The sequence below is a fragment of the Eubalaena glacialis genome, chromosome 3, assembly GCF_028564815.1.
Source record: "Eubalaena glacialis isolate mEubGla1 chromosome 3, mEubGla1.1.hap2.+ XY, whole genome shotgun sequence".
Taxonomy (NCBI): Eukaryota; Metazoa; Chordata; class Mammalia; order Artiodactyla; family Balaenidae; genus Eubalaena; species Eubalaena glacialis.
Genome location: NC_083718.1, coordinates 141,539,446 through 141,551,708, shown reverse-complemented (window position 1 = coordinate 141,551,708; position 12,263 = coordinate 141,539,446). Strand labels below are relative to the sequence as shown.

Sequence of the window (12,263 nt, the reverse complement as noted above, 5' to 3'; positions counted from 1 at the left end):
ACAGAGATTCTAAACATTAGGGCTATTTTTGTCAACATACCATGTAATTTAACAGATAGATAAAATACTTTTAACTCATCAAATATTTTGAAAAAGTTCCCTACAATATTTTGTATGCGCTAGAGAAATATCAAACACAATACAACTCAATCTCTGTATCAGCTTCATGACATTATCCTGGCTATCAGTGGGAAAAAAATTATGGGTATGTCAACAGAAAAAAATTTCATCCTTTAAAATTATTTTAAATTAAATCTTTCCAAGACTTAACAATTCTGCCATTCCATGTCCCCCCAACTGTTAGCTCTGAGAGGTTAGAAACCTTGACTGCATGTAGTATCTTTAGCACCTAGCATCTCGTGGCATATGGTGGGTGGGTGTACATTAAATATTGATGACTAGATATTAAGAATAAAATGTTAGGTAAAAATTAAAGTGGTTTCAATTTACCAAATACTTTTAGATATGGATTCTTATCACAACAATGTGTTAACGGTACTAAAATTTTTTAATTCAGGGAAATTAATGACAAGGTTTTACAGTTGGTAAATAACAGAGCCAAGTCAAACTATTTCATGTTTAAGAAATCTGAACATACATGTAAGACTATTAAAAAAAAGTCATTTGATCTTATATTAAAAGCACATGAATTACAATTTGGTGTTTATTCTCTAGGGGAAAAAAATGATGCCTATCACTTACATATGGTCCCTGATTTATTTTTTTTTGTAGATTAGCAAATCTCTAGAAGAAATGTCTTTTTAAAAATCTTTTACTGAAAAAAAAAAAAAAAAATCTTTTACTGAAGTATAGTTGATTTACAATGTTGTGTTAGTTTCTGGTTACAGCAAAGTGATTCAGTTATATATATATATTCTTTTTCGTATTCTTTTCCATTATGGTTTATTACAGGATATTGAATATAGTTCCCTGTGCTATACAGTACGGCCTTGTTGTTTATTTTATATACAGTAGTTTGTATCTGCTAATCCCAAAGCCCTAATTTATCCCTCTCCCACCCCCTTTCCCCTTTGGTAACCATAAGTTTGTTTTCTATGTCTGAGTCTGTTTCTGTTTTGTAAACAAGTTCGTTTGTATCATATTTCGGATTACACATATAAGTGATATCATATGGTATTTGACTTTTCTCTTTGACTTACTTCACTTAGTAGGATAATCTCTAGGTGCATCTATGTTGCTGCAAACGGCACTATTTCATTCTTTTTTATGGCTGAATAGTATTCCAATGTATATGTATTCCACATCTTCTTTATCCATTCATCTCTCGATGGATATTTAAGCTGCTTCCGTGTCTCGGCTATTGTAAATAGTGCTGCTATGACATTGGGGTGCATGTAACTTTTTGAATTAAGAGTTTTCTCTGGATATATGCCCAGGAGTGGGATTGATGGATCATATGGTAGCTCTATTTTTAGTTTTTTAAGGAACCTCCATATTATACTCCATAGTGGCTACACCAATTTACATTCCCACCAACAGTGTAGAAGGGTTTCCTTTTCTCCACATACTTTCCAGTAATTATTATTTGTAGGCTTTTTAATGATGGCCATTCTGACCGGTGCGAGGCGATACCTCATTGTAGTTTTAACTTGCAGAAGAAATGTCTTCTAATCCTCAACATAAGTAACATTCAATGCTGAGAATGATTCTATGGCATACTCTGGAAACTTCCATTGTTTCTTTTCTTTCTTTCTTTTTTCTGTCTCTTTTTTGTTGTTTTGTTTTCCTTTGTTTCTTATTTATTATTTTACATAATTTTTTTGGAAGAAAAAGTTTCAGTGATTTCAGCTTTCTAGAAGCTAGAGAGGAAGGTCCCTAGTGCCAGAATGCCTAAGTTTGAATCACAGCTCTGCTGTATACAAGCTATGTATACTTAAACAAGTCACTTAATCTCTCTGTGCCTTGGTAATCCCTAGCCCATAGAGCTGTGCTACCATACTGTACATACTTAATAAATGTATATTGCTTTTGTGTATATATGTATATTGCTTTTGTGTTTATGCTGTGTGTATAGATATTTATTAAAATATTAATTCATTTATTTGTTTTAATATCATTTACTGAATTAATAGAAAGTGTTGTTGTTTTTTACTGGCTGTGACTGGCATTTCCCTAAGAGCTTTCTAACCATAAAAGCAGTAGGTATCTATAAAGCTCTTTTTATCTGGTATGAAATCAATAGTACTGCCATTATACACTAGCATGTTCAGACTAAGAAAGAATGTATCACAGGTTTCCTTTAAAAAGATAGTTAGCTTCTGCAACTATCCCTAAAAATATAGTTTAAATTAGCTTTATAACTCCATCTAAATTGTGCTGATTGTCCACAGTGTTTATTGACAGATGTAGGAAAGGTAATTTTGTCTTGGAGGCACATGTAAAACCATAAGATGGGCAATAGGAAAAGATTCTAGGATAAAATCATGAGCTAACACAAAATTGTTTAATAAGAAAAACAAGGAATGTGTTTAGTTTGCTCACCATTAACTCAAAAAAGAACCAGGCTTGTTGCAAAGCTGATTCCCGAACGCTGCCACTGCAAACAACCCACTGCAAAGCCAGCTCCTCATGAAATAGCTATCCAGAAGTAAATCCAAAGTTATTATCAGTGTCAGGTCTGCTGGTAACACAAACCAAATAATGCAAGTACAAATGAAGATATAATGAGAATAAGCAAAATAAGGCATGTGAACCATTCAATGATGCAGTGAGGACACCCATTAACGAAACGGCTATTTATACACGTAAGACAGTGGCATGTTGAATAGCTGAAAAAATTACATGTTATCTTGGAGTAAAATGTAATTTTAAAAGGACAGGTGGGAAATAGGCTCCTAAATTGTACGTGCAAAAAGAAACTAGACCGAAAACTCACAGTTACAAATAAAATCTGGCTTGTGCCTTACATACATATTTCAGCATATGCAAATACATTCATGAACTTTGCTGGTACAATTTAGGAAATACCTTTAAAAATTTAAACTTTGATATCAGCCATTAATTTTCAAGTTTTCAGGTATTTAAAGTCTTTTTATTAAAATAGCAGAAATTTCCTGCCTTATAATGGATATGCATACAAAGCATTTGCACAATAGTGTATATTAATATGAAAAAGGACTAACAAAACTGTGCATAAGGGAAGCAAATCAACATATCTTACTAAGAGTGATAATTTTTCTAACTCATCTTCCTTTCCCTGGAGATTTAAAACACAAAACAGAAGCAGTTACAGAAACAGAATTAAGAGTTGATACAATTTTTTTGGTACTAAAATTTAATGATCAAATTTAATGCACTAAACTCTAAAAACAGTCATCTGCAAAGATATAAACATTATAATAATGTAAAAGAGCTTGCAATGGAGAGGTATGCCCAAAAAGACATCAGACAAGCAATGTTTGCTCAAATGTATTTTTTAAAACAGTGCAATTATTGTAACATCTCATACTGGTTATGTAAAGAATCCTTACATCTACTTAATTGTTGGAATTATTTTCCCCCTACATGGACTATCTTCATATGAATCTACCTTTTTAGTTGGTAAGCGTCCCGTTAATGTTTGTAAGAAACTTGACGTCTCTGTGTGCGAAGACATACGATTACAACTTCGATCCATAGCCTATGGAGTGAAGATGAATGAATGACGAGATACCATTAAAGTCTGCTGTGGATGACTATGCAGTTCAAGGATTATATACAATTTTTTACATAGAGCTTTACTGTCATTTTAACAGCCATCTGTTTTACTGCTCATCCCATTTTCACTATTTTAAGTTGCTTTGATGACAATGCATTAGAAGTATCAAAATGGCTTCTATTTATTTTATCTTTAAAAGATAAGTATTTTAATGATTATATAAATTCAGAGTGCTGCAAAGAATGAAACTTTTATCTGTGTGATCTATACACATGCATGTATCTAGTAAGAAAATGTAAAAAGTAAAAACATACTTCTCACGGGTCTCGGACCAAAAAGAGAAATCAAGAATTTTATATTTAATTAAAAAATTAAAAGTTTAGAATAATTTCTTTCATGTTTCACTATCATCAAAAATTACGATTCAGGTTAGCCATATACTATATTAAATATAAATCATTTATAATAAATTTGCAATTAAAATTTTTCTTGAAGAACGAGAGCATTGTCCTCCAAAGCCAATACACAGATGAGAAGTATATTTTGAGGAATCATGCAGTATTAGCTATCAAGCAATTAGACTTAAGTAAGCAAAACCTAGTACAAATAAGTTACAACAAATTTCATACTTTGCAACACAGTACAGATTAAAACAGATTTTTGCTTCTGGTACTTAATCTTACAGCATGGGGATCATATACTGTTCATATTTAATTTCAGCTTATTACCAATATTTCTAGTCAGTGATTATGAAGAAAATGACAAGATAGTAAATGCTAAATGACAATGATACAATAGCTACACTTTAAACCAAAAGCGAATGGAAAACTGTCAGGTTTTTTCCACACAAAAAATTTTTAAATTCCTACTAAAGATGCGCTACCCCAAAAGTAGAAACTGTTATCAAAGCCATCAATTGCATAAGCAGCAGGCACTGAAACATCAATGGGGTGTACAGGAGGGAAGGAGAAGGAGACAGGAAATAGGAAAGGAGAGTATTACTGGTGCAATTGGTGGTATTCATGCATAGCAGTTGGAAAATGTGCTAGGTAAACAAAAATACACACTTTTTAATTATTAAAAAGCAAGCCACTGAAATCATAGTATATACTAAAAAGTAATGTTCTAAAGGGAAACATCAGCAGCCAATAAAGAAACCTCTAATATAAACACCACCTGTGTTGATTCTGCACTTGGACTGGGGTTGGATCCCCATGGGGCAGCTTTTGGACCACCAGTGTTAACCCAGGAATTGGAGCGGTCTAAACCCTAAGCATATAATAGAAAGCAGTTGGAAAGGAAAGAAATATTACATGTGGCATGCTATATTCTTAAAGAAATCCAGACTTTCCAATGCAAACATGTTTTTAATTAGTACTGTTAAAGCAACCAAAATTTTTAGGCATCTACAGAATATTAGTTCATCAAAATTATCTCATTACATAATTTTTTAAAAATCACAAAGAAAATTAAGTATAGCATTTAAAGGTAATTTCTCTTTATATAAAGGGATCACCTTTAGGTATCAACAACTAAAGATCCCACAGCACCATCCCCCCAAACTCTCTTCAAAGATGGTACAAGTTAGCAACAGACAATTTCCTCTAAATCTAACTAGGGTTTAAAAGAAAAAAAAAAAAAAAAATGGAAGAAGAAAAACATTCCAATCTTGTCTAAAAGACTAATTTTATTCCATCTGTCATCAACTGAAAACTTCTGTGTAGCAATACTCCATAATTCTATTTGAACTTGCCTCCTCTTTTAGGGACCAATAAGAAAAATTAAGTAAAAAATTAAGAAAAAAAAGATGCCCGATATTTGCTCCTTCATAAATATGATGGTAGATTTGGAGTTGTGCTCAGTCTTATCGTGCTTGTTGAAATTAAACATAATGGGCTACTTTTTTATATAAAAATCGTAATGAAAAACATTATGCTAGGGCTGTCTGTAGGAATTGTATCTTCATCATCACTATCATTAATTTGAAGTTAATTTAATATGCTATTAATGTGTATGACCAGAAGTGAATTATGTCTGTCTTCTCTGAAAGAGGTTATTATGATCCCAGGTAAAGGGAACTGGGGCTTTACTTCAATTTCTTAAAATTGATCATTAGAATCACCTGAATTATACAATTCAGATTCTGGCCCTTACCCCCAGAAATCCAGATTCAGCAACATGGGCTGGGCCCTGGGAACCTACGAATAGAACTGAGCAAGGTATAAGAGATTTTTAGAGGACTGCTGAAGACAACACAAGACAAGCCAACTAAAAATATTAGGGCCTGAGTATGAACCCAAACCAGAAAGCGCCAAAGAAGGATAGGTAAAAGAAAAGAAAGAGTAAACAGTGGTAATCAACTCTATGTAGACATTAGTATCACCTGGGAAGGTTAAGGACAACCACCACCACAAATATGCAGGGCCCTACCTCTAAACAGTTAAATAACAATCTCTGGGAGTGAGGCCCATGCATGTATATTATGGGAAGGAGGAGCTAGGGGGGAAGGGAAAGGGAGGGGAGGAGGAAAGGGGAGGGGGAAAGAGGGAAGACAAACTACTAGCTCTCAAGGGCTTAGCTTTTAGGGAGAATATTTCCCCTCCTTTTCTCCCTATTTTTTCCAAAAGTACAAAGAAGTTGAAATGATGCAATAACTACCCATTTCCCCTCATTTTTGACACTGAATGTGTAAGATGAGAGTTAAAATTCAAATCCAGGTTCTACTGCTTACTAACTGTAAAATCTAAGGTAAGTTACCCAATCTCTTTTTCAGTTTCTTAGCTACAAAATAGGAATAATGGTAAGTGTCTCCCTCATACTGTAAAGATCAAAGTAAATAATGGAAGTAAATCACTGAATACAATGCCTCAAATATAGTAAACTCTTAAAAAATAGTTTTAACAAAAACTTGCCATACATGTTTTTTTCAAATGCTTCCTAGCAAAGTAAATTGGGCAATATTCAAATACTCATAAAATTATGTAATCAATAGATTTGTTTAAAATAAAATACCCCATTTTATAGGTATTAATAAAGACTTCTCAGAACCCCATTATATTATTTCAAATAAAAGCAAATCAGCACACAATATGTTTTTCAGATAAGTTAAAACAAAAATTTTCAGTCTCCCAAATTATGTCACTACTCATGTTACAAAAAAAAATAACAAAATATAAGCATCTAATTTCTGCAAAATTACAACTGTGCTCTCTCTACCATAAATTTCTACAAAAAGAGAAACAATAACTCTGCCGTACTCATAAGTTCACTTTTTAACTTCTTGCTTAATAATTTCCTTTAAAACTAAGGCACATGCTAATGAGTAATGTGAGAATAAACAATAAATCTCTTTGTGCCATTAATTATACATTATATCCACAATACTGAGGCACTGAACAGTTATAATCACATCAAGTCAAAGCCAACTGTTTAAAGAAAACTGGTGGCCAATTTATTTGTAAAGCAAATTATTTCCATAATTTAAATGTCATACAGCTAAGAATTATATCAAACAGCCCTTAGTTAAGCAAAGTCATCACTGATATTTACTAATATAATAACTAGGTTTACATATCTCCAACTAACAGAAGAGATTAATCAAATGTGTGTACATGTGCATGAAAGTGTTTTTATTCTGTTTTTGCCAAATCTCTGTAACATTATTATTTTGTTTTGTCCCTTAGGTATAGATAGGCTCCTTCCCTGAATAAGGCTCACAGTGTATCTGATTTGACATCAATACTCATGTTTCAATACAATCCTCAGCATAGTGGATTTAGTAAGCTATGCACACAGTAAGCTCTCAGTTTTTGAAAAATAAATGAAAAAATAGGAGATGATACATTAGAAAGAAACTGATTATCAATGTAAAATTGCACTGGCATTTGCTTAAAAGCAATAAAATTCAAACCTGATGTAACCATATATTTACACAACTGAATGTTAAAAGAACATTGCTAGGACAAAGAAAGATCAGTTTTGGCAAAATAATTATGAAAAAAATCTCACAAATATGGTTTTACAGCCACTAGAGTAATAAAAGCCTGTTGATAGTATTTTAGAACTTTAGGAGTTCTGCATTTTGTATTAGGAAATGAAGTCTAACCAAAACTTTCATAAAACCAAATATCTTAAGATCTTTAAGTATTTAATTAATCCTGATAGCAAGAGGGCAAACAAAAGCATAATTCAATTTTTAAAAAGTTGTTTACTCTTGCTAGAGATACTCAATGCTTACTAACATTCATTCTTTGGATACATGTCTTTTGAGTACTTTTCATATGCTGGACATTATAGTTGCTTTGGATACATCAGTGAACAAATACCTCTGCCCTCATGGAACTTATACTCTAATAAAGGGAGACAAACACTAAAAAATAAACATAACAGGTAACTAATTTATATGTTACATTAAAAGGTAGTAAATGTTATGAGTCAAAGAAACAGAGTAAGGGGATAAGAAGTCCCCGGGACAAGGCTAAGGAGAAAGACACACTTATACATTTAAATAAGTGGTCAGAGTAGACCCCATGGAGAAGGTAGTTCTCTGAGTACAGACTTAAAGGAGGTAAAGGAGTTAGTCATAGGATCTTGCTCAGAGATATGACATAATCCAACTTAAGTTTTGTTTATTTGTGACTTAAGTTTTTAAAGCAGCATTCTGGTTGCTATGTTGTGAAGTGAGTGTAGGTTGGAAGGAGGGAAACCATCTTTAAGGCTATTACATTAATTCAGGAAGAGATGATGGTAGTTCAGACCAAATGGTAGTACTAGAGGTGATGAGAAGTGGCTCTACCTTTAACATATATGCAAATCTGAACTAAAGGATTTACAAAAGGCAGCTGAGTTTAGAATTCCAGAGAGATCTGTACTTGAAATACAATTTTTGTGAGATATCAGCATAAAGTGATACTTAACAATAACAGGACTTCATAAGATCACGAAGTGAGTGAGTGTAGAGAAAAGAGAAAACAAGAAAAGAGAAGACAAGAAATAAGGACAGAGGCCTGGGGCACTTCCAAATTAAGAGATCAGAAAAAGAAGAATCTACAAAGGAGACTGAAAAGGTGTAATCAGTAAAGAGGAAAATCAAGAGAGTGTAGTGCCCTAGAAGCTAAGTAAATAGAATAAATCGGAGAATTAACTGTGTCAAAAGCTGCTGTAAGGTAAAGTCAGCCAACTGTTGAGACTTAACCTTTGGATTTAAGAACAAGGAGAGCACTGGGGGCATTAGAAGGGCAGTATGGGCGGAAGATCAAAGGAATATGTTTCAAGTAGGGTAATAGGAGTTAAAGAATGAGAGTAAAAGAATTGGAGACAGCAAGTATGGAAAACTCTTCTAAGGAATTCTACTACAAAAGGTAGCAGGGAAATGATGAAGCTACCAGCAGAAATACTAGAGAGGAGATTTTTTTTATGGGAGAAATAAAAAAAATTTTATTTTTTATCCCATTTTATGGGATGGGTTGATTTAGTAGATGGGGAGAAACTGATGATGTAGGAGAGTGATGAAAGAACTGCTGGAGTGAGGATCTTGAGTAGGTGAAAGGGGATGGGTGGTTGTATACAAGCAGGGAATGGACTTAGGGAAATGGACAGTTCATCTATAGCAGAGTTTTAAGTAGTAGGTAGTAGTAGATGGTAGTGGGTAGGTAGATGTGATGGTCAAAGGTGACAAAAGTTTTCTTCTGATGGCCTCAATTTTCTTAATGAAGTAGGAGATAAAGTGAGGAGGGGGATTGGTGGGGAGCTGTTAGAGGGTTTGAGGTACCAAAGAAGGCATTAAACCTTTTTCTGGGAGAATGGGAAAGTAAATGGAATAAAGAAATTTAGTATAATTGCTTGACAGCATTAAGGGCTCTCTTGAGGTTCATGGCCTTTAATTTCAAATGAGACCAGTTATCATGGCATTTCTCAAATCATGTTTAACAGCACAGGCAGTCAACTGAATTCAGCTATGGTTTGAGGTTTGGCTAAGCAAGTAAAATGAAGTAAGGGAAAGATAAGGGAATTGACGTTTGTTTATAATGGTAATAATTATAATGATTGATCATGGAATTTAAGCTGGCTAAATTGGAAGAAAGAACATTAGGGGCGTGAGGTACAGTAAAAAGGTCATACGATCAAGTGATTGGAGGTTGCCAAGCAGAGAAATTGTTGGAGTTGGGGTACTAGACAGAAAAATATAAGCTAATGGTTAGAGAACAAGATGCATGAAATTGAGATTATGAGGATTAAAATTATTCATCATGACAAGACTAAGGGTATGACCATGGCTAAGGCAGAGTGAAAAACAAAAATCATTAAAGAAGAGTTTCTCTAATTTCCAAGCCAATAAAATCAGAATAAATGAAGCGTAGCTATAAATAAACTTCAGATTCCTTATAATTTTTCAATGAGATAAAATTATACACCATTATTATTAGGGATTATGACTAAATGATAGTCCAAAATGAAGGTAGGTAGCTATCAAAAGTAATGCAACCAAAAAAAAAGAACACACAAAAACCATTTGAATAAAATTTGATTAGGACAAGACTATTGTCATAAGACAAAGTCTCATCTTATGACGGCTTTCTCAAAAGTTTATGTATATCATAATATCAGAAGCAAGTTTACATCATTATTATGTCCCATTTTATGAACCACTTGAAAAAAGACAAATAATCATTCCAATACATGTACACTTTTGTTCTAAATCTTGATGTTATAATCTATCAAATACATCATATATAAAGGAAAACTCTAGAATTATGCTAAATGAAGCATAATGCAAATCTTACGGAAATTAAGAGATGTTTCAAAAGTAGAACCTTGAGAAAAATGGCATCTATAGCTCTTTAATAGGAAAATTTCTTATAATTCACAAATAAGATTCATTCCACTGAAGAACTGTATTTACAGTACGTAAATTATGTTAAGTATTACCTCCATTACAATAAAAAAAGATCAAGAATGAAGACAAGGATAAAAAACCTTCTCTTCCTAGACATGGAAAGATATGTGGAGGGAGAAAAGCCGTCTCTTGTAATTCCTGTATTACTCAGGTTACTCTGCAGCATCCATGTAAATACATCTGAACATCATTCTCTCAGAAAGTTCACAAAAAGTGAAAGTTTGTTTAATTAGAGTAACACCTATTTGGATCTTTAAGTTATTGAAATTCATGTTTATTTTTTAAATTATAAGGCTACAAAATATTTTTTTCATCTGTAAGAAATTACTTTAAAAAACATATTTTTGATCTGTGAGAAATTACTTTCAAATTACGTAAAAGGTACTTTAAAATGCGCAATGCTAAAGTTTATTAGAAGTGTCTGAATGTAAAATTTCTGTAACTGTATGAGTAGATTTAAGTAATTCTGATGTGTTTGATCTATATTCAAGTATTTCACAAAAACAAGCTCAGATCATTAAAAAAAAAAAAAGGTCTATTTAGTTCAGGCTAAGGGTTAAACACAGACCCCAAAACACGTTTACTAATTCTTCATCATATCCTAATTAACACAATAAAATGCCAAAGAAAAGTTGGCTATGATTCCGTAACAAAGGTATCTTCCTTCTTTCTAATAGCAAAAAATCAATTTAAAATGGTTTGGTCAAAACCCAACATAATGTGATTTCTTGGCCTCAGTCTTACTGTTCTTTTTTTCCAGTTTGATTTTCAAACTCTGAGTTATTTTTGTACTTTAACTATAGAAAGGTAATGACTACTTGTTCCTTAAGTTTATTTTGGGGGGGTAATAAAGATGGATGCTTACATAAAATACAGCTGGATCTTATACTGGCTGGCCTCTCCCTTATCATCTGGGATAATCACTAACCATGATTAAATAAATCATATTTTTCTAATCCTGGTGCACCTTACATAGAGTTTTCCATGTGAAATGTAGCTCTATTAATTGTTAATCATTGTTCTTGATATTTTTGGAGAAGGGAGGCTCATATTTTAAGTTGATAATATGTCCCAACTACACAGCAGTCACAGGTCTCTCTTAATCCTCTAGAAAATCAATCTAACCATTTTTCACATGATAATCAGACAGACAATGAGTCATATGTGACTGGTCATCCTGCACAAATTTTTTAATTTGGCAGATATTCTTGAGCAGAGCGCACAAACCAGTTTGTAATAGCAAAAACATTGAATAGAAACATCAAACATGTGTTCACTGATAGAACAGAAACGCACAATTTCTTTCTTATTACTAACTCAAATACATTTTAAAATTAAAAATAAAGTAAAACAATTGGACATTTCTCATTTGTTCACAAACTGAAAACCAAATTTATAGACGCATATCTTCAGTTTACCTTACTGCCGATGATTGACCGTACTTCATCATCTGGTGATGTGGGAGTTCCAGATATATCTGGATTACTATTACTAAGGCTCCGAGAACGATTTAAATTAAGGCTTGCAGGTCTCACAGCAGATCTAGCCATTGTGGCATAATGCACTGATCCTCCCAAACCCCCAGGACCTAGAGTTGTATATAAAATAACATATAATTAAGCAAAAAATTAATCAGCAAAGGACCTGAAAAAATCTCTTCCACTTTACAAAATTCCACAAAGATCATAAATTGCTTTTATTTCTAAATGA

At 32.8% G+C, this 12,263-nt stretch overlaps 1 protein-coding gene across 8 annotated transcripts in view; it reads right to left on the bottom strand.

Annotated features, from left to right (window-relative positions):
• The window catches only part of DOCK7 (dedicator of cytokinesis 7), a 185,493-nt gene that overhangs the window by 62,385 nt on the left and 110,845 nt on the right, over positions 1-12,263 (bottom strand). For 6 of the 8 annotated variants that reach the window (XM_061184108.1, XM_061184109.1, XM_061184110.1 and 3 more), the window contains 4 exons: positions 11,972-12,141; positions 4,835-4,927; positions 3,551-3,640; positions 2,503-2,598 (listed from right to left, as the gene is read on the bottom strand). In XM_061184108.1, coding sequence (XP_061040091.1) covers positions 2,503-2,598; positions 3,551-3,640; positions 4,835-4,927; positions 11,972-12,141 — 449 coding nt within the window. The remainder of the gene's footprint in view (positions 1-2,502; positions 2,599-3,550; positions 3,641-4,834; positions 4,928-11,971; positions 12,142-12,263) is intronic. The other 2 variants (XM_061184111.1, XM_061184112.1) reach the window with 1 other exon arrangement.